This window comes from Hyla sarda, assembly GCF_029499605.1.
Source record: "Hyla sarda isolate aHylSar1 chromosome 1 unlocalized genomic scaffold, aHylSar1.hap1 SUPER_1_unloc_1, whole genome shotgun sequence".
In the NCBI taxonomy this organism is placed as follows: Eukaryota; Metazoa; Chordata; class Amphibia; order Anura; family Hylidae; genus Hyla; species Hyla sarda.
The window spans coordinates 920,626-938,927 of NW_026607570.1; the positions used below are offsets into that span (position 1 = coordinate 920,626).

Sequence of the window (18,302 nt, forward strand, 5' to 3'; positions counted from 1 at the left end):
GTATAGGATGTAAATGTACGTCCTTGTGCGTTAAGTACCACCTCACCAGGACGTACATTTATGTCCCGCGTTGTTAAGGGGTTAATATATAGATGTGTTATCTGCATTATTTACAGCTCTGAATTGGCTTCTTTACTGTGTGAATTCTTTGATGCTGAAGAAAAGCTGATTTCCGAGTAAAACATTTCCCACATTCTAAACACGAAAATGGCTTCTCCCCTGTGTGAGTTCTTTGATGTCTAAGAAGACCTGATGTGTCAGTAAAACACTTTCTACATTCTGAACATGAAAATGGTTTCTCCCCTGTGTGAGTTCTTTGATGTACAGCAAGATTTGCTTTAATAGTAAAACATTTCTCACATTCTGAACATGAAAATGGCTTCTCCCCTGTGTGAGTTCTCTGATGTTGAACAAGATATGTTTTCCCAGGAAAACATTTTCCACATTCTGAGCATGAAAATGAGTTCTCCCCCGTGTGAGTTATTTGATGTCTAAGAAGACTTGTTTGCTGAGTAAAACATTTTCCACATTCTGAGCATGAAAATGGCTTCTCTCCTGTGTGAGTTCTTTGATGTTGAACAAGATTTGTTTTCCCAGGAAAACATTTTCCACATTCTGAACATGAATATGACTTCTCCCCTGTGTGAGTTCTTTTATGTTGAACAAGATTTTTTTTCCCAGGAAAACATTTTCCACATTCTGAACATGAATATGGCTTCTCCCCTGTGTGAGTTCTTTTATGTTGAACAAGCTGTGATTTCTTAGTAAAACATTTCCCACATTCTGAGCATGAAAATGGCTTCTCTCTTGTGTGAGTTATTTTATGTTGAACAAGCTGCGATTTCTGAGTAAAACATTTCCCACATTCTGAGCATGAAAATGGTTTCTCTCCTGTGTGAGTTCTTTTATGTCTAACAAGACTTGATTTCCCAGTAAAATATTTCCCACATTCTAAACATGAATATGGTTTATTTCCTATATGAGCTTTTTGATGTCCATCATTCTTTCTGTGACTTTTATTTTGCTGAACCTCCTGTGATGACTGAGAAGACCGGACCTGTATATAAGGATGAGATGACAGATCTTGGCTGTGAAGGGCTGAGGGTGTATCTGGGATAATGGAATGTTCTTCATATGTATCTTGTGTGATATCATCATCTGCTTTATAATCTGAAGATATAAGATTCTCCTCTGATCTCCTGGTACAAGAATCTGCAGAGAATAACACAGATTTTATTAATCAGTATTAACCCCTTAACAACCCAGGACATTTAAGCTTTTGTTTTTTTTTTCCTCCTCTCCTCATAACCATAACTCTTATTTTTCCATCTACACTGGGTTTTAGAACTTGTTTTTTGTGGGACCGATCTTATATTATATTACCTGTGCATTAAATATAAGTCCGGTCCATACGATCACAGCGATATCTAATTTGAATAGTTTCCGTTAAAAACAAATACAACAAAAAAAGGATAGGGGATAAGATGTTTGATCACGGGGGTCCTGCAACTGGGACCCTCCATGATCTCCAGGCAGAAAGTTTGTTTTCAGAATGCTTGGTTTGGGTGGCAGTGGTTGTGCTTATGATTCATGTCTATGGGAGCGGGCGTGACATGGCGTCGCGAGGGGGCGTGGCATGAGCTCACATCTCCGGCCACCCAATCCCAGCGTTCTAAACATACTGTTTAGAATGCCTGGTGCTTCACGCAGATCGCAGGGGGTCCCAGCGGCAGGACCCCCACAATCAGACATCTTATCCCCTTATAAGATGGGGATAAGATGTCTGTGGGCGGAGTAACACTTTAAACTTGAACAGGTAACGCCTCCTGAGCCACCACGGATAGGGTAGGACCCTAGACTGAGCTGGAAAGAATTCCCTGACTGGAGCAGAGGGACCCCCCACACTACCCACCAGAAAAGGAAGAAAGAAAGGAGAAAGACAGAAGAGGAAAGGGTTAAAAGGAGGAGCCAAGAGTGCGGAGGACAGAAAAGAGGTGAAAGCCGAGGGAGAACCACCCCGGCCCCCCCATACCTTATGGAACTTATCAGGGCACTTTCTTATTCAAGATGAGGGTTTTTTAGAGAAATATTCCCAAAATGTAATCTTCAGTTGTTTTCTGAAGATTTGAAGTCTTCAGACGAGTTCACACGTTTCCAAGGATACCTGTTTTTTTGGGCAATTTGCGCAACTATGGGAAAAGAATCATTTTAAAGCAATTTAGGAAAATGATGGCAAATATGCAATGTATGAACACAGCCTTAAAGGGGTATTCCAGGAATTGTTTTTTTCCTATGCTACAGGGGCTGTAAAGTTAGTGTAGTCCATAATATAGTGTCTGTACCTGTGTGTGACGGTTTTCTCACAATTCTTCTGTGATTTTCACCACATTTATTTTTAACAGCATACAAAATGACTGTTGTCTCGGATTTTTCCCAGGTTGCAATGCGGCCGAGACCTGACCTCACTAGTCAGCTGATGACAGGGAGCCTGTCTGCTTCAATGGGTGGAGGGATCGCAAAAATGAAAATTGGCTGCATCATTATGAGGTCAAAATAATAAAAAATACAAAAATAAACTATAGCGAAAACCAGGTCAAACACACAGCCAGGTTCAGAAACCAAAGCTGGTACTCAGGAATAGCCGAAGTCAGGACACCCAAAAGTCAGAACCAGGATTGGGAACCAGAGTGGATGTCAACCAGACCAGGGTCATACATGGAATCACAATCAGGAACAACAGTAATGCGCTTGGAGATCAGACTGCCTCTGCCCTTGCGTGGTCTTTGAACTGTTGCTGTTAAATAGCCAGGACCCAGCAGGGAAGAGACTGGCTGATTGAAAGGTAGCCAGGGAAATAAAGAGGTGCTCATTAATATCAGCTAAGATTTTGTTGTCTGAGAAACCAGAAGTGGAGCAAAGGCAAGAGCCCTCACAGTACCCACCTCTAAACAAACCCTCCAGATAGGGGAGCAACAGATTTGTGAAGGGATTAAGCATGAAAGGCACGGAGAAGGGCAGCAGCACATATATCTGTAGCTGGAACCCAGGATAGTTCCTCTGGTCCATAGCCTTTCCAGTGGATTAGATACTGGAGGCCGCCCCTGGACATATGGGAGTCAAGGATACTGCAGACCTCATAATCCGACCCCGTCAAGGAGGTAGTGAGGTGTAGTGATTGCATCGGATCATTTAAATGTGTGGAATGTCGCCCGTGTTTTCTGGGTGTTCATTCCGCACATTTTCAGCCATTTGAACCCGGCCTTAGTGTTCTTAGTGCCAAGAAGAAAGGAGACACCTAATAAAATGGGGAGAAGAAGAAGAGAGCCCACCTAGCCTGTCCTAGAGATAAACATTTGGCAGCAGGGAGGTAAATGAAGTGTTTGTGCTCCATAAGAATTAGAATAGGTCCGGTAGTACCCACAGACAAGTGCGGCCACTCCTTGAGGGACAAATGATGGCCACTGAGGAAAGATTCCTGGTAATAAAGCTATAAGGATAAAATGGTCTCTCTGGGGTAGGAAGGTGAGACACCTATTCTGTCTCAGACGCACCGTATGAACGGGAAAGCTGGGTTGTGGTGACCCAGGATGGGAGCTGTGGTGACGGCAGCTTTCAGGGTGGAAAACGTTTGTGACCTTCGTGGAATTCACATTTCTCCAGTTTGTAATACAGAACAATCTCTCACAATGTAGCAATGCAGCTAAAGATTACAGTGCCGGAACTCTGCATATACTAAATGGATGTGAGTAAGTGACCCCTCTTTGTAAAGCTGTTTACCCCACTATAACCCCGTATATTGGCTTTAGTGTGGAGAACAAGGGGTCAGATTCTCTATAAGTTACTTTGGATAAGACTGTAATGTGATTGAGGCCCCTGCGATTGATACAGGGCCTCAACTCACCAATCCCAGGGGCCTCAACTCACCAATCCCAGGGGCCCCAACTCACCAATCCCAGGGGCCTCAACTCACCAATCCCAGGGGCCCCAACTCACCAATCCCAGGGGCCTCAACTCACCAATCCCAGGGGCCTCAACTCACCAATCCCAGGGGCCTCAACTCACCAATCCCAGGGGCCTCAACTCACCAATCCCAGGGGCCTCAACTCACCAATCCCAGGGGCCTCAACTCACCAATCCCAGGGGCCTCAACTCACCAATCCCAGGGGCCTCAACTAGATTTTGGATGAACCCCTGGGACAGTCCATCTGTAACATCCTCCTCTATGGCTTGGTTCTCTGCCACATCTATCTATCTAACCTCTCCTGCTCTGGACAGTTGCTGACATGGATAGAGGTGGCAGCGGAGAGCAGTGTGGTCAAACTGGAAATTACTACACAACTTCCTCTGGAGCATTCAGCAGCTGATTAGTACTGGAAGGATAACTATTTATAAATAGAAGTAATTTACAATTCTAACTTATAACTTAGCACCAGTTGATTAAAAAATAGTTTTTCATCGGATGCCGTATTACATTCGGTGACAGAGAAGAATCTGTGACGTTACTATTCACCTGGGTGATTACCTGTAGGAATGTCCTCCTTATACTGCTCATCACCGCTAACATCTGTTTCTTCTTCCTCCTTTATGTCTGCAGCATTAATATAGATCAGATCTTGCCCTGTAGGAATGTTCTCCTTATACTGCTCATCACCGTTCACATCTGTCTCTGGAGCATTAATATTGTTCGGATCTTCACCCTGATTCATAAGATGTGGAAGAAATATTGTAAAAGTCATCAGACAGTAGGAGAAATCACGTGGGATGTTATAGATGAGCAGGAGATGAGGAGTCATGGAGGCTGAGGGGACTGACCACAAGAGCTTCACAGCCCTTCTACAGATCATAGGGAATATCTCCATCTACCTGATCATCCTGTGGAAGAAGAGGACAGGGACACCTCTCTGGTGCTGTTCTCTTACTGGATCTGACTGTAGGGAACACATACAGAGACTGAATTCATTCTTTACATACAAATAATGAGAGGACGTGTGTATATAGCCATGTCTATTACCTGGTGATGTGAGGGGCTGCTGATCCTCCATCATGACCTGATCCTTGTACTGATCCTTGTGTCCTTCTACATACTCCCACTCCTCCATGGAGAAATAGACCGCCACGTCCTGACACCTTATAGGAACCTGACACATAATGATACAGTCATCACCCCGACCCCTCCAGTGGTGTTACTGTATAATGTCCCAGCATTCCCAGCAGTGTCACCTCTCCAGTCATCACCAGACCCCTCCATTACTGTATAATGTCCCAGCAGTGTCACCTCTCCAGTCATCACCAGACCCCTCCATTACTGTATAATGTCCCAGCAGTGTCACCTCTCCAGTCATCACCAGACCCCTCCATTACTGTATAATGTCCCAGCAGTGTCACCTCTCCAGTCATCACCAGACCCATCCATTACTGTATAATGTCCCAGCAGGGTCACCTCTCCAGTCATCACCAGACCCCTCCATTACTGTATAATGTCCCAGCAGTGTCACCTCTCCAGTCATCACCAGACCCCTCCATTACTGTATAATGTCCCAGCAGTGTCACCTCTCCAGTCATCACCAGACCCCTCCATTACTGTATAATGTCCCAGCAGTGTCACCTCTCCAGTCATCACCAGACCCCTCCATTACTGTATAATGTCCCAGCAGTGTCACCTCTCCAGTCATCACCAGACCCCTCCATTACTGTATAATGTCCCAGCAGTGTCACCTCTCCAGTCATCACCAGACCCCTCCATTACTGTATAATGTCCCAGCAGTGTCACCTCTCCAGTCATCACCAGACCCCTCCATTACTGTATAATGTCCCAGCAGTGTCACCTCTCTAGTCATCACCAGACCCCTCCATTACTGTATAATGTCCCAGCAGTGTCACCTCTCCAGTCATCACCAGACCCTCCATTACTGTATAATGTCCCAGCAGTGTCACCTCTCCAGTCATCACCAGACCCCTCCATTACTGTATAATGTCCCAGCAGTGTCACCTCTCCAGTCATCACCAGACCCCTCCATTACTGTATAATGTCCCAGCATTCCCAGCAGTGTCACCTCTCCAGTCATCACCAGACCCCTCCATTACTGTATAATGTCCCAGCAGTGTCACCTCTCCAGTCATCACCAGACCCCTCCATTACTGTATAATGTCCCAGCAGTGTCACCTCTCCAGTCATCACCAGACCCCTCCATTACTGTATAATGTCCCAGCAGTGTCACCTCTCCAGTCATCACCAGACCCTCCATTACTGTATAATGTCCCAGCAGTGTCACCTCTCCAGTCATCACCAGACCCCTCCATTACTATATAATGTCCCAGCAGTGTCACCTCTCCAGTCATCACCAGTTCTCTCCATTACTGTATAATGTCCCAGCATTCCCAGCAGTGTCACCTCTCCAGTCATCACCAGTTCTCTCCATTACTGTATAATGTCCCAGCATTCCCAGCAGTGTCACCTCTCCAGTCATCACCAGACCCCTCCATTACTGTATAATGTCCCAGCAGTGTCACCTCTCCAGTCATCACCAGACCCCTCCATTACTGTATAATGTCCCAGCAGTGTCACCTCTCCAGTCATCACCAGACCCCTCCATTACTGTATAATGTCCCAGCAGTGTCACCTCTCCAGTCATCACCAGACCCCTCCATTACTGTATAATGTCCCAGCAGTGTCACCTCTCCAGTCATCACCAGACCCCTCCATTACTGTATAATGTCCCAGCATTCCCAGCAGTGTCACCTCTCCAGTCATCACCAGACCCCTCCATTACTGTATAATGTCCCAGCATTCCCAGCAGTGTCACCTCTCCAGTCATCACCAGACCCCTCCATTACTGTATAATGTCCCAGCATTCCCAGCAGTGTCACCTCTCCAGTCATCACCAGACCCCTCCATTACTGTATAATATCCCAGCAGGGTCACCTCTCCAGTCATCACCAGACCCCTCCATTACTGTATAATGTCCCAGCATTCCCAGCAGTGTCACCTCTCCAGTCAGCAGCTCCATCATCTTGTTGATGAGTTCTAGGATCTTCTGTTCATCCATTTCCTCATGTATCAGGGAGTGAGGTGGGGGCCCCGGGATTGGGCTCAGGGTTCTTCCCCATCCTTCACACACAGGGGCCCGACAGCGCCCACTAGAGGACTTCTTCACTACTGTGTAATCCTGTGTATGGAGAGACACATTAATATCACTACATACATTCCCAGAATCCCTCACCTCTCCAGTCATATCCATCTGTTATTCCATAGATAAGAATGAGGTCATGTGACCTCACTCCCAGAATCCCTCACCTCTCCAGTCATATCCATCTGTTATTCCATAGATAAGAATGAGGTCATGTGACATCACTCCCAGAATCCCTCACCTCTCCAGTCATATCCATCTGTTATTACATAGATAAGAATGAGGTCATGTGACATCACTCCCAGAATCCCTCACCTCTCCAGTCATATCCATGTTATTACATAGATAAAAATGAGGTCATGTGACATCACTCCCAGAATCCCTCACCTCTCCAGTCATATCCATCTGTTATTACATAGATAAGAATGAGGTCATGTGACATCACTCCCAGAATCCCTCACCTCTCCAGTAAGCCGGAAGAGTATCTGTAGGGTGAGGTTTATGATCCTGTCGACCATCTTGTTCCTGTCTCTCTCCATGGTTGATGGGTCATCCAGGAGAATTCTCTTATATAAAAGATATCAGCAGAGGATCCTGGATTGGAGAAACCTGAAGGAAAGAAGAGGAGACGATGATAAACCGCACCAGATTCTATGGAGAAATAAAATCCATTTCCTGGAGATAATCTGGGGAAACATTATAGTCACAATCATGGAGGCTGTAAACCTAGTCGGGATCCATCATAGTCTGTGGTGGAGTCATGGGGGATGGGCAGAATATGGAGACAGGAATCCAATGCTGTTTAGTTCTTACTGACGTGTCTATGGGGAGGGTTGGATTTTTAACTATCCTTTTTCCTGGGAACAGGAACTTTCGCTTTCTCTTTCCTGCATTCTACACAGGATCCTGCCCGTTGCCTTCTCCGAGCTCCAGGAACAGGACCTCACTTTCTCTGTTGGACGGTGATCACATGGGGGATGAGAAGGGATTAATGGACATTTTCGATTAAAATAACTATTGGTAATCGATGTCGACGATTTCCTTTACCAATAAATTGTGCCCCAATTAGTTGTTTCAGAAATCCTCAAAAGTAGAGCGCAGCATACCACGGTGACATCATCATTACGGATGACCATTCGGGCCGTACGGCTGGGCTTATGATCTAGAAAAAATGCCAAGTCAGGGTCAATGACAATCTCCCAGTTTCGGAAGGCGTCTCCACTTCCCCCTCAATATCCTCTATCTCACCATGATACAGAGCACGATCATAATCCTGGAGTTACGGGAGACGGTCGGGCGATGACTTTCATCAGGACTTGATCATTGGATATAACGGTCATATTGGGTAAACGGCGCTGACATCTGTCCTGTATTATAACAGCGTTTACCACATTGTCCTCCTCAGTTATTGTCGCAGTCACATGACACATTTCTGCGCTTTTCGTACTCGGATTCACATAAAGCGTTGGTGGGATCATAGGTGAATGGATCCGCGTCACACTGGGAATTATTGTCCCGGAATGTTATGGAATTGTCCAAAAATGGGGCAGAAAGCCAATCTGGTCTCCAGGGTTGGTACGACACTAAGTCGGGAGTTTGAATCCTGACGTGGATGTTGTCCCTCCAGGTACCCACGTTATAGACCCTTCTCATCTGGAACACATTGTTTTTGGTAACAAAGGGAGGTGGGGAGATCCACCAGGACCACAGTGGCGGCCATCTTAGATTAATATCTGGAGGCGGCTCAGGATCGTAGCCTCCAAAAGAAGTGTCCGATACCCGGAGGAAGGAGACTGATCAGGTGACAGGATGGGCGGGGAGGTGACCTGCAGCCCTTCACCATCCAGACATCCCCTGGGGGGCAGTATAGGCAGGAGATCAGGTAAATGAGTGCTGGCCGGTGCATTGCCGTAGAATGAGATTTGCCATAGAATGAGATGGTCCGCCTCCATCACATCCTATTGGCTCACTCTTGTCACGTGGCATATTTAAACGTCACGCATTGATGCGCACAGCAGTGTCAGTTTGGCTATCACAGGGAGAGGATCTTCTTTCAATCACCCCCTGTGATAGCTGAAGCTGTACGGAGCTCACATGGGCTCTGTGGGCCGACATAAGTTCACACATGTACGCAGCTCATACGGCTGCCTCATATACATTTACTGTATTATTACATTTACTGTTGATCCACAGCGCTATCGGGATCCCGATGCCCCATGGCGCTGTCATCAGTGTGCGTCCCCGCGAGCGCCCCACGCCCGCAGCTCTACTCCCCGTCCCCCACAGCTCTACTCCCCGTCCCCCTACTCCCCGTCCCCCGCAGCTCTACTCCCCGTCCCCCGCAGCTCTACTCCCCGTCCCCTGTTAACGCTCAGGGAGCGATCCACAGTGCTATGGGGATCCCGATGCCTGATGGCGCTGTCATCAATGTGCGTCCCCGTGAGCGCCCCACGCCCGCAGCTCTACTCCCCGTCCCCCGCTCCCCGCAGCTCTACTCCCCGTCCCGTTAACGCTCAGGGAGCGGGGAACAGAAAGTAGAGCATCGGGCGCAGGTAAAGTAGTACTGCGCATGCGCAGCACTACGCAAATAACTTAACCTGCGCCCGATGCTCTACTTTCTGTTCCCCGCTCCCTGAGCGTTAACGGGACGGGGAGTAGAACTGCGGGGAGCGGGGGACGGGGAGTAGAGCTGCGGGGAGCGGGGGACGGGGAGTAGAGCTGTGGGGGACGGGGAGTAGAGCTGCGGGCGTGGGGCGCTCGCGGGGACGCACACTGATGACAGCGCCATCGGGCATCGGGATCCCGATATCGCTGTGGATCAACAGTAAATGTATATGAGGCAGCCGTATGAGCTGCGTAAATGTGTGAACTTCTGTCGGGCCACAGAGGCCATGAGAGCTCCGTGCAGCTTCAGCTATCACAGGGTGAGGAGATCCTCTCCCTGTGATAGCCAAACTGACACTGCTGTGCGCATCGATGCGTGACGTTTAAATATGCCACGTGACAAGAGAGAGCCAATAGGATGTGATGGAGGCGGACCATCTCATTCTATGGCAAATCTCATTCTACGGCAATGCACCGGCACAGAGCTTCCACAGAGCTCTGATTGTGTGATCTAGAGGGTTAATGATGGTGACCAACATTAGTGGTGAGTCCTGGCTGCTTATAGCTCCTGAGCTCACCTCAAAGTCCTATAGAGGGTGCAGAATGTTATTATATACTGTGTCCTTAAGGGGTTAATAATAAACATCCCCAATAATCCTGATCTGATGGAGACCGCATACACATACCTGTATCTATAGAGGAGCCGTGTGCTTACAGGACCTGTGATGATGTCACCGTCATGTGATCAGTCACATGGAGGAGGAGGAGTCACATGATCAGGGGCTGCTGCTCTAGGCTCAACAGCTATGTTACAATCTCTTCTATCCTGCACTGTTGAGCTCCGCCCACTACTGTCACATGATCCTCCCCACAGGTCCTTCAGCCTCAGTCGCATCTATACTGCTAAACTTTACCCCCAAAAGTACTGGTCACATGATTGTGACATCATCACAGGTCCTACACCTCCACCAGATACAGAGCAGGTCCTAGAGGGGCAGTCACTGCTGTTGTGTGTGGAGATCTCTCAGAGCAGCAGCCCCTGATCATGTGACTCCTCCTCCTTCTCCATGTGACTGATCACATGATGGTGACATCATCGCAGGTCCTGTAAGCACACGGCTCCTCTACAGATACAGGTATGTGTGTGCGGTCACCATCAGATCAGGATTATTGGGGATGTTTATTATTAACCCCTTAAGGACACAATATATATTTACATTCTCCGCCCCATATGGGACTTTGAGGAGAGTTCAGGAGCTATAAGCAGCCAGGACTCACCACTAATGACGCTCATCGCCATTAACCCTTTAGATTCCATGATCAAAGTCGATTGCAGGATGTAAAATTAGTAAAATGCAGTTGTTGGGGGGCGGAGTCTAGATCAGCTGAGATGACGGTCGGAGGGCCCCTTACCGTGCTCTGTGCTCAGATCGGTGCTCTAAGTATACAGACACCTCCACAGCCTGTATAAGCCGAGCACCGATAACACTGATCACTATGGCAGAGCGTTATTCAGGGTTTGTAATAGAAGCCCCTCCCCTAATAAGTTTATATCCCATTTCTGTAATAAAATAATGCAGGTGGGCGTGGCTTAGACATGGCGCTGTGCGGTTGTTTCTCTAGGCAGCGCCGTGCCGACCAGCGGATGTTTGCCTGATTTCCTGCCTATACTGCCCCCCAGGGGATGTCTGGATGGTGAAGGTATCAGGTCACTTACCCGCCCATCCTGTCACCTGGTCAGTCTCTTTTCTCCGGGTATCAGCCACTTCTTCCATACAGGACTATGTAAGCATCAGGTTTTTTAAGTTTCTCCCGCGCCCCTATTATTACATAAGACAGTGTTTCCAAACCAGCGTGCCTCCAGCTGTTGTAAAACTACAACTCCCAGCATGCCCTGACAGCCAAATGCTGTAACAGCTTGAGGCACCCTGCTTGGGAAACACTGACTCCGGTGTTGGCCTAGACCCTGCGTGTGTAACGGTATATGATGCTCGGCCTCTGCTGCAGGTAATAGCAGGTTCTTCCGGGGGGACATATCACAATTCACATAAAATCCTGATGTAATTGTGATGTATATTGTGCCCCCTAGTGGACACATTTCACTATTCTTCATTGGACAATGTCATATTGAATCCCTCTATTCTTCTCCCTGCTCTGATGAAGACGTTCTGAATACACCGCAGCCTCAGAGATTAGGAGAAATGGATTCACAACGTCTTCAGCAGAGCAGGGAGAGCGACCTCAGAAGACCTGGAGGACCAGAGCGCCACCACTGGACGGGAGAGGGGAGTGCGCTCTAGTCTCTTATTTTACAGCCCTCGGACAATGGAATTTGTTTTATAGAGAAATCTGAAAACTCCTATAATGTCTCCTCAGATGTTTCCCCAGATTATCTCCAGGAAATGGATTTTATTTCTCCATAGAATCTGGTGCGGTTTATCATCGTCTCCTCTTCTTCCCTTCAGGTTTCTCCAATCCAGGATCCTCTGCTGATATCTTCTATATAAGAGAATTCTCCTGGATGACCCATCAACCATGGAGAGAGACAGGAACAAGATGGCCGACAGGATCATAAACCTCACCCTACAGATACTCTTCCGGCTTACTGGAGAGGTGAGGGATTCTGGGAGTGATGTCACATGACCTCATTCTTATCTATGTAATAACAGATAGATATGACAGGAGAGGTGAGGGATTCTGGGAGTGGTGTCACATGACCTCATTCTTATCTATGTAATAACAGATGGATATGACTGGAGAGGTGAGGGATTCTGGGAGCGATGTCATATGACCTCATTCTTATCTATGTAATAACAGATGGATATGACTGGAGAGGTGAGGGATTCTGGGAGTGATGTCACATGACCTCATTCTTATCTGTGTAATAACAGATGGATATGACTGGAGAGGTGAGGGATTCTGGGAGTGATGTCACATGACCTCATTCTTATCTATGTAATAACAGATGGATATGACTGGAGAGGTGAGGGATTCTGGGAGTGATGTCACATGACCTCATTCTTATCTATATAATAACAGATGGATATGACTGGAGAGGTGAGGGATTCTGGGACTGATGTCACATGACCTCATTCTTATCTATGTAATAACAGATGGATATGACTGGAGAGGTGAGGGATGCTGGGAGTGATGTCACATGACCTCATTCTTATCTATGTATTAACAGATGGATATGACTGGAGAGGTGAGGGATTCTGGGAGTGATGTCACATGACCTCATTCTTATCTATGGAATAACAGATGGATATGACTGGAGAGGTGAGGGATTCTGGGAGTGATGTCACATGACCTCATTCTTATCTATGTAATAACAGATGGATATGACTGGAGAGGTGAGGGATTCTGGGAGTGATGTCACATGACCTTATACTTATCTATATAATAACAAATGGATATGACTGGAGAGGTGAGGGATTCTGGGAGTGATGTCACATGACCTCATTCTTATCTATGGAATAACAGATGGATATGACTGGAGAGGTGAGGGATTCTGGGAGTGATGTCACATGACCTCATTCTTATCTATGTAATAACAGATGGATATGACTGGGGAGGTGAGGGATTCTGGGAGTGAGGTCACATGACCTCATTCTTATCTATGTAATAACAGATGGATATGACTGGAGAGGTGAGGGATTCTGGGATTGATGTCACATGACCTCATTCTTATCTATGTAATAACAGATGAATATGACTGGAGAGGTGAGGGATTCTGGGAGTGAGGTCACATGACCTCATTCTTATCTATGTAATAACAGATGGATATGACTGGAGAGGTGAGGGATTCTGGGAATGTATGTAGTGATATTAATGTGTCTCTCCATACACAGAATTACACAGTAGTGAAGAAGTCCTCTAGTGGGCGCTGTCGGGCCCCTGTGTGTGAAGGATGGGGAAGAACCCTGAGCCCAATCCCGGGGACCCCACCTCACTCCCTGATACATGAGGAAATGGATGAACAGAAGATCCTAGAACTCATCAACAAGATGATGGAGCTGCTGACTGGAGAGGTGACCCTGCTGGGACATTATACAGTAATGGAGGGGTCTGGTGATGACTGGAGAGGTGACACTGCTGGGACATTATACAGTAATGGAGGGGTCTGGTGATGACTAGAGAGATGACACTGCTGGGAATGCTGGGACATTATACAGTAATGGAGGGGTCTGGTGATGACTGGAGAGGTGACACTGCTGGGACATTATACAGGAATGGAGGGGTCTGGTGATGACTGGAGAGGTGACACTGCTGGGACATTATACAGTAATGGAGGGGTCTGGTGATGACTGGAGAGGTGACCCTGCTGGGACATTATACAGTAATGGAGGGGTCTGGTGATGACTGGAGAGGTGACACTGCTGGGACATTATACAGTAATGGAGGGGTCTGGTGATGACTGGAGAGGTGACACTGCTGGGACATTATACAGTAATGGAGGGGTCTGGTGATGACTGGAGAGGTGACACTGCTGGGACATTATACAGTAATGGAGGGTCTGGTGATGACTAGAGAGGTGACACTGCTGGGACATTATACAGTAATGGAGGGGTCTGGTGATGACTGGAGAGGTGACACTGCTGGGACATTATACAGTAATGGAGGGGTCTGGTGATGACTGGAGAGGTGACACTGCTGGGACATTATATAGTAATGGAGGGGTCTGGTGATGACTGGAGAGGTGACACTGCTTGGACATTATACAGTAATGGAGGGGTCTGGTGATGACTGGAGAGGTGACACTGCTTGGAATGCTGGGACATTATACAGTAATGGAGGGGTCTGGTGATGACTGGAGAGGTGACACTGCTGGGAATGCTGGGACATTATACAGTAACACCACTGGAGGGGTCGGGGTGACGACTGTATCATTGTGTGTCAGGTTCCTATAAGGTGTCAGGACGTGGCGGTCTATTTCTCCATGGAGGAGTGGGAGTATGTAGAAGGACACAAGGATCAGTACAAGGATCAGGTGATGATGGAGGATCAGCAGCCCCTCACATCACCAGGTAATAGACATGACTATATACACACGTGCTCTCATTATTTGTATGTAAATAATGAATTCAGTCTCTGTATGTGTTCCCTACAGTCAGATCCAGTAAGAGAACAGCACCAGAGAGGTGTCCCCGTCCTCTTCTTCCACAGGATGATCAGGTAGATGGAGATATTTCCTATGATCTGTAGAAGGGCTGTGAAGCTCTTGTGGTCAGTTCCCTCACCCTCCATGACTCCGCATCTACTGCTCATCTATAACATCCCACGTGACTTCTCCTACTGTCTGATGACTTTTACTATATTTCTTCCACATCTTATGAATCAGGGTGAAGATCCGAACAATATTAATGCTCCAGAGACAGATGTAAGCGGTGATGAACAGTATAAGGAGGACATTCCTACAGGGAAAGATCTGAACAATATTAATGCTACAGATATGAAGGAAGAAGAAGAGACAGATGTGAGCAGTGAGGAGCAGTATAAGGAGGACATTCCAACAGGAAAAGATCTGAACAATATTAATGCTACAGATATGAAGGAAGAAGAAGAGACAGATGTGAGCAGTGATGAGCAGTATAAGGAGGACAATCCTACAGGGAAAGATCTGAACAATGTTAATGCTACAGACATAAAGGAAGAAGAAGAGACAGATTTGAGCAGCGATGAGCAGTATAAGGAGGACATTCCTACAGGGAAAGATCTGAACAATGTTAATGCTACAGACATAAAGGAAGAAGAAGAGACAGATGTGAGCGGTGATGAGCAGTATAAGGAGGACATTCCTACAGAGAAAGATTTGATCCATATTAATGCTACAGACATAAAGGAAGAAGAAGAGACAGATGTGAGCAGTGATGAGCAGTATAAGGAGGACATTCCTACAGGTAACCGCCCAGGTGAGTAGTAACTACTAATTGCAGAGATCAGTCACAGATTCTGCTCAGTCACCGACTGTAATAATTTTTTATGGAATTTTTTTAAGTGGTACTCTGATGGAAAACTATTTTTTTTAATCAACTGGTGCTAGAAAGTTATTCAGAATTGTATATTACTATTTAAAAATCTTTAGCCCTCCAGTACTTATCAGCTCTTATCCACCTCTGTCCGTGTCAGGAACTGTCCAGAGCAGGAGAGGTTCGCTATGAGGATTTTCTCCTACTCTGGACAGTTCCTGACATGGACAGAGGTGTCAGCAGAGAGCACTGTGGTCAGACAGAAAACAACTACACATCTTCCTGTGAAGCATACAGCAGCTGATAAGTTCTGGAAGAATTAAGATTTTTAAATAAAAGTAATTAAGAAACCTGTTAAACTTTTGGGGACCAGGTGATTTAAATAAAATTGTATTCCACCGGAGAACCCCTTTAAGCCCTGTGTCCTGTCAGTCTTTTCTGCTGTATATTCCTTTATTCAGTCAGAATATAAACTATAAATGATGAGAATGTGAGACGGTTGAGAATATAATAAAGGTGATTTGTTCTGATCATCTCCATCTGGTTTTGTGGTTCCTGACATTACACAAGGGCCATGAATCCGGATGATGCAGACAATCCACCAGCACCAAACATTTTCACTATAATGGATCTGCAGGATCAGAGGATTGAGCAATTGGCACTTGTAATGCAGACGCTTTAGAATCGTACGTCTCCCCTAGAGCCTCCTGTGCCTCAACCGGCAGCCACCTACCCTCCTGCTCCGGCAACTATTTCTGCTGCCATAGAAGCCATTGCCTCCTGTGGGTTTACTGGATCTGCCCCGCTTCCCCAGCATTATGGGGGCGATCCTAATGAATGTAGAGGCTCCCTGAACCAAGTGGGCATTTATCTGGAAATAGTCCCGTAGTCCTGTCCTAATGATAGAAGTAAGGTAGGTTTCCTGATCTCCCTCCTTACTGATAACGCTTTATCCCGGGTGAATCCTCTTTGGAGACTGATAAACGTATTATCTACGACTACAGAGACATTTCATCTCCCTGTCCGTTCTCCCTCTGCGGCAGAGCAGCTCATGTTCATGTAACAGGGGACGAGAACTGTGGCCAAGAATTCAATAGAGTTGTGTATTGTAGCAGCAGAAGTGTGCTGGGATAAGGAAGCGCTGGTGGACACGTTCTCTCGTGGACTCTCCAATATTATACAAGATGAGATTGTGGCCTCCTGGATCATCTGAAAGGGAGAAACCAATGCTGCTCAGGACCACCCCCCTTTCCGTGGAAGAGAAGGATTATAGTAGGGGGGAGGGGATGTGTCTTTATTGGGCCCTTTGCTCGGATCATGCCAAACCTGGTGAGGAAACACTTGGGGTCCTGCTAGGGACAGATATTGGGTGGTTTTTCCTTCATCCCCAGAGTTCCACAAAGACAAAGCTATGATTAGGATTATCCTATCATGGTATATTTCCTCTGTGGTCACGCAGGTCCCCGTGGTCTCCAGTGCTGATGGGTATTTTAAGGATCATGTGTTTGTAGCCAAAAACTCTATTCCACTCCAGCTTTGGGTCCTCTGGCCATGGAAGTGATTTATAGAAGACCCTTACAGCCCCCTCACCTTATCCATGAGACAGTTCCCTTGTCTGTGGTTTTGGGGGCTCTTTACTAGGAGACCCTCTAGTTCCAGGTGATTATCTCTCGGCATTATCCTGTTGTGCTCGGTTCTCTTTGTTTCCAGAGACATAATCCCCGTTTGGACTGGGTCACAGCTGAGGTTTGTCTTGGTCCCCTCAGTTTGCTTCTACCTGTATATATAGATCGGTTTGGTTGGTTTGTATCTCCTCGGTCTGTTGTATAATTGTACACGACAAAGATCTTCTCTTCCTAAAGTATACCAGGAGTACAGCAATGTGTTTGATAAGATGTAGGCGGGGGGCACTACCTCCCCACAGACCCCATGATTGTACCATTGAGCCTCAACCAGGTGCTATACCCCCAAAGGGCCGAGTCTACCCTCTGTTTGTGGCAGAGAACCAACCCATAGAAGAGTATGTTACAGATGGACTGTCCCAGGAGTTCATCCAGAAATCTAGTTGAGGCCCCTGGGATTGGTGAGTTGGGGCCCCTGGGATTGGTGAGTTGGGGCCCCTAGGATTGGTGAGTTGGGTCCCCTGGGATTGGTGATTTGGGGCCCCTGGGATTGGTGATTTGGGGCCCCTGGGATTGGTGAGTTGAGGCCCCTGGGATTGGTGAGTTGAGGCCCCTGGGATTGGTGAGTTGAGGCCCCTGGGATTGGTGAGTTGAGGCCCCTGGGATTGGTGAGTTGGGGCCCCTGGGATTGGTGAGTTGAGGCCCCTGGGATTGGTGAGTTGAGGACCCTGGGATTGGTGAGTTGAGGCCCCTGGGATTGGTGAGTTGAGGCCCCTGGGATTGGTGGGTTGAGGCCCCTGGGATTGGTGAGTTGAGGCCCCTGGGATTGGTGAGTTGGGGCCCCTGGGATTGGTGAGTTGAGGCCCCTGGGATTGGTGAGTTGAGGCCCCTGGGATTGGTGAGTTGAGGCCCCTGGGATTGGTGAGTTGGGGCCCCTGGGATTGGTGAGTTGAGGCCCCTGGGATTGGTGAGTTGGGGCC

General features: G+C 47.2%; 1 protein-coding gene across 1 annotated transcript in view; it reads right to left on the reverse strand.

Moving 5' to 3' along the window:
• LOC130297925 (zinc finger protein 850-like) overlaps positions 1 to 18,302 on the reverse strand; it is a 123,157-nt gene that overhangs the window by 68,955 nt on the left and 35,900 nt on the right. Inside the window, exons 7-8 of the mRNA XM_056550774.1 lie at positions 4,523 to 4,691; positions 115 to 1,212 (exon numbers count right to left, since the gene is read on the reverse strand). Coding sequence (XP_056406749.1) covers positions 115 to 1,212; positions 4,523 to 4,691 — 1,267 coding nt within the window. The remainder of the gene's footprint in view (positions 1 to 114; positions 1,213 to 4,522; positions 4,692 to 18,302) is intronic.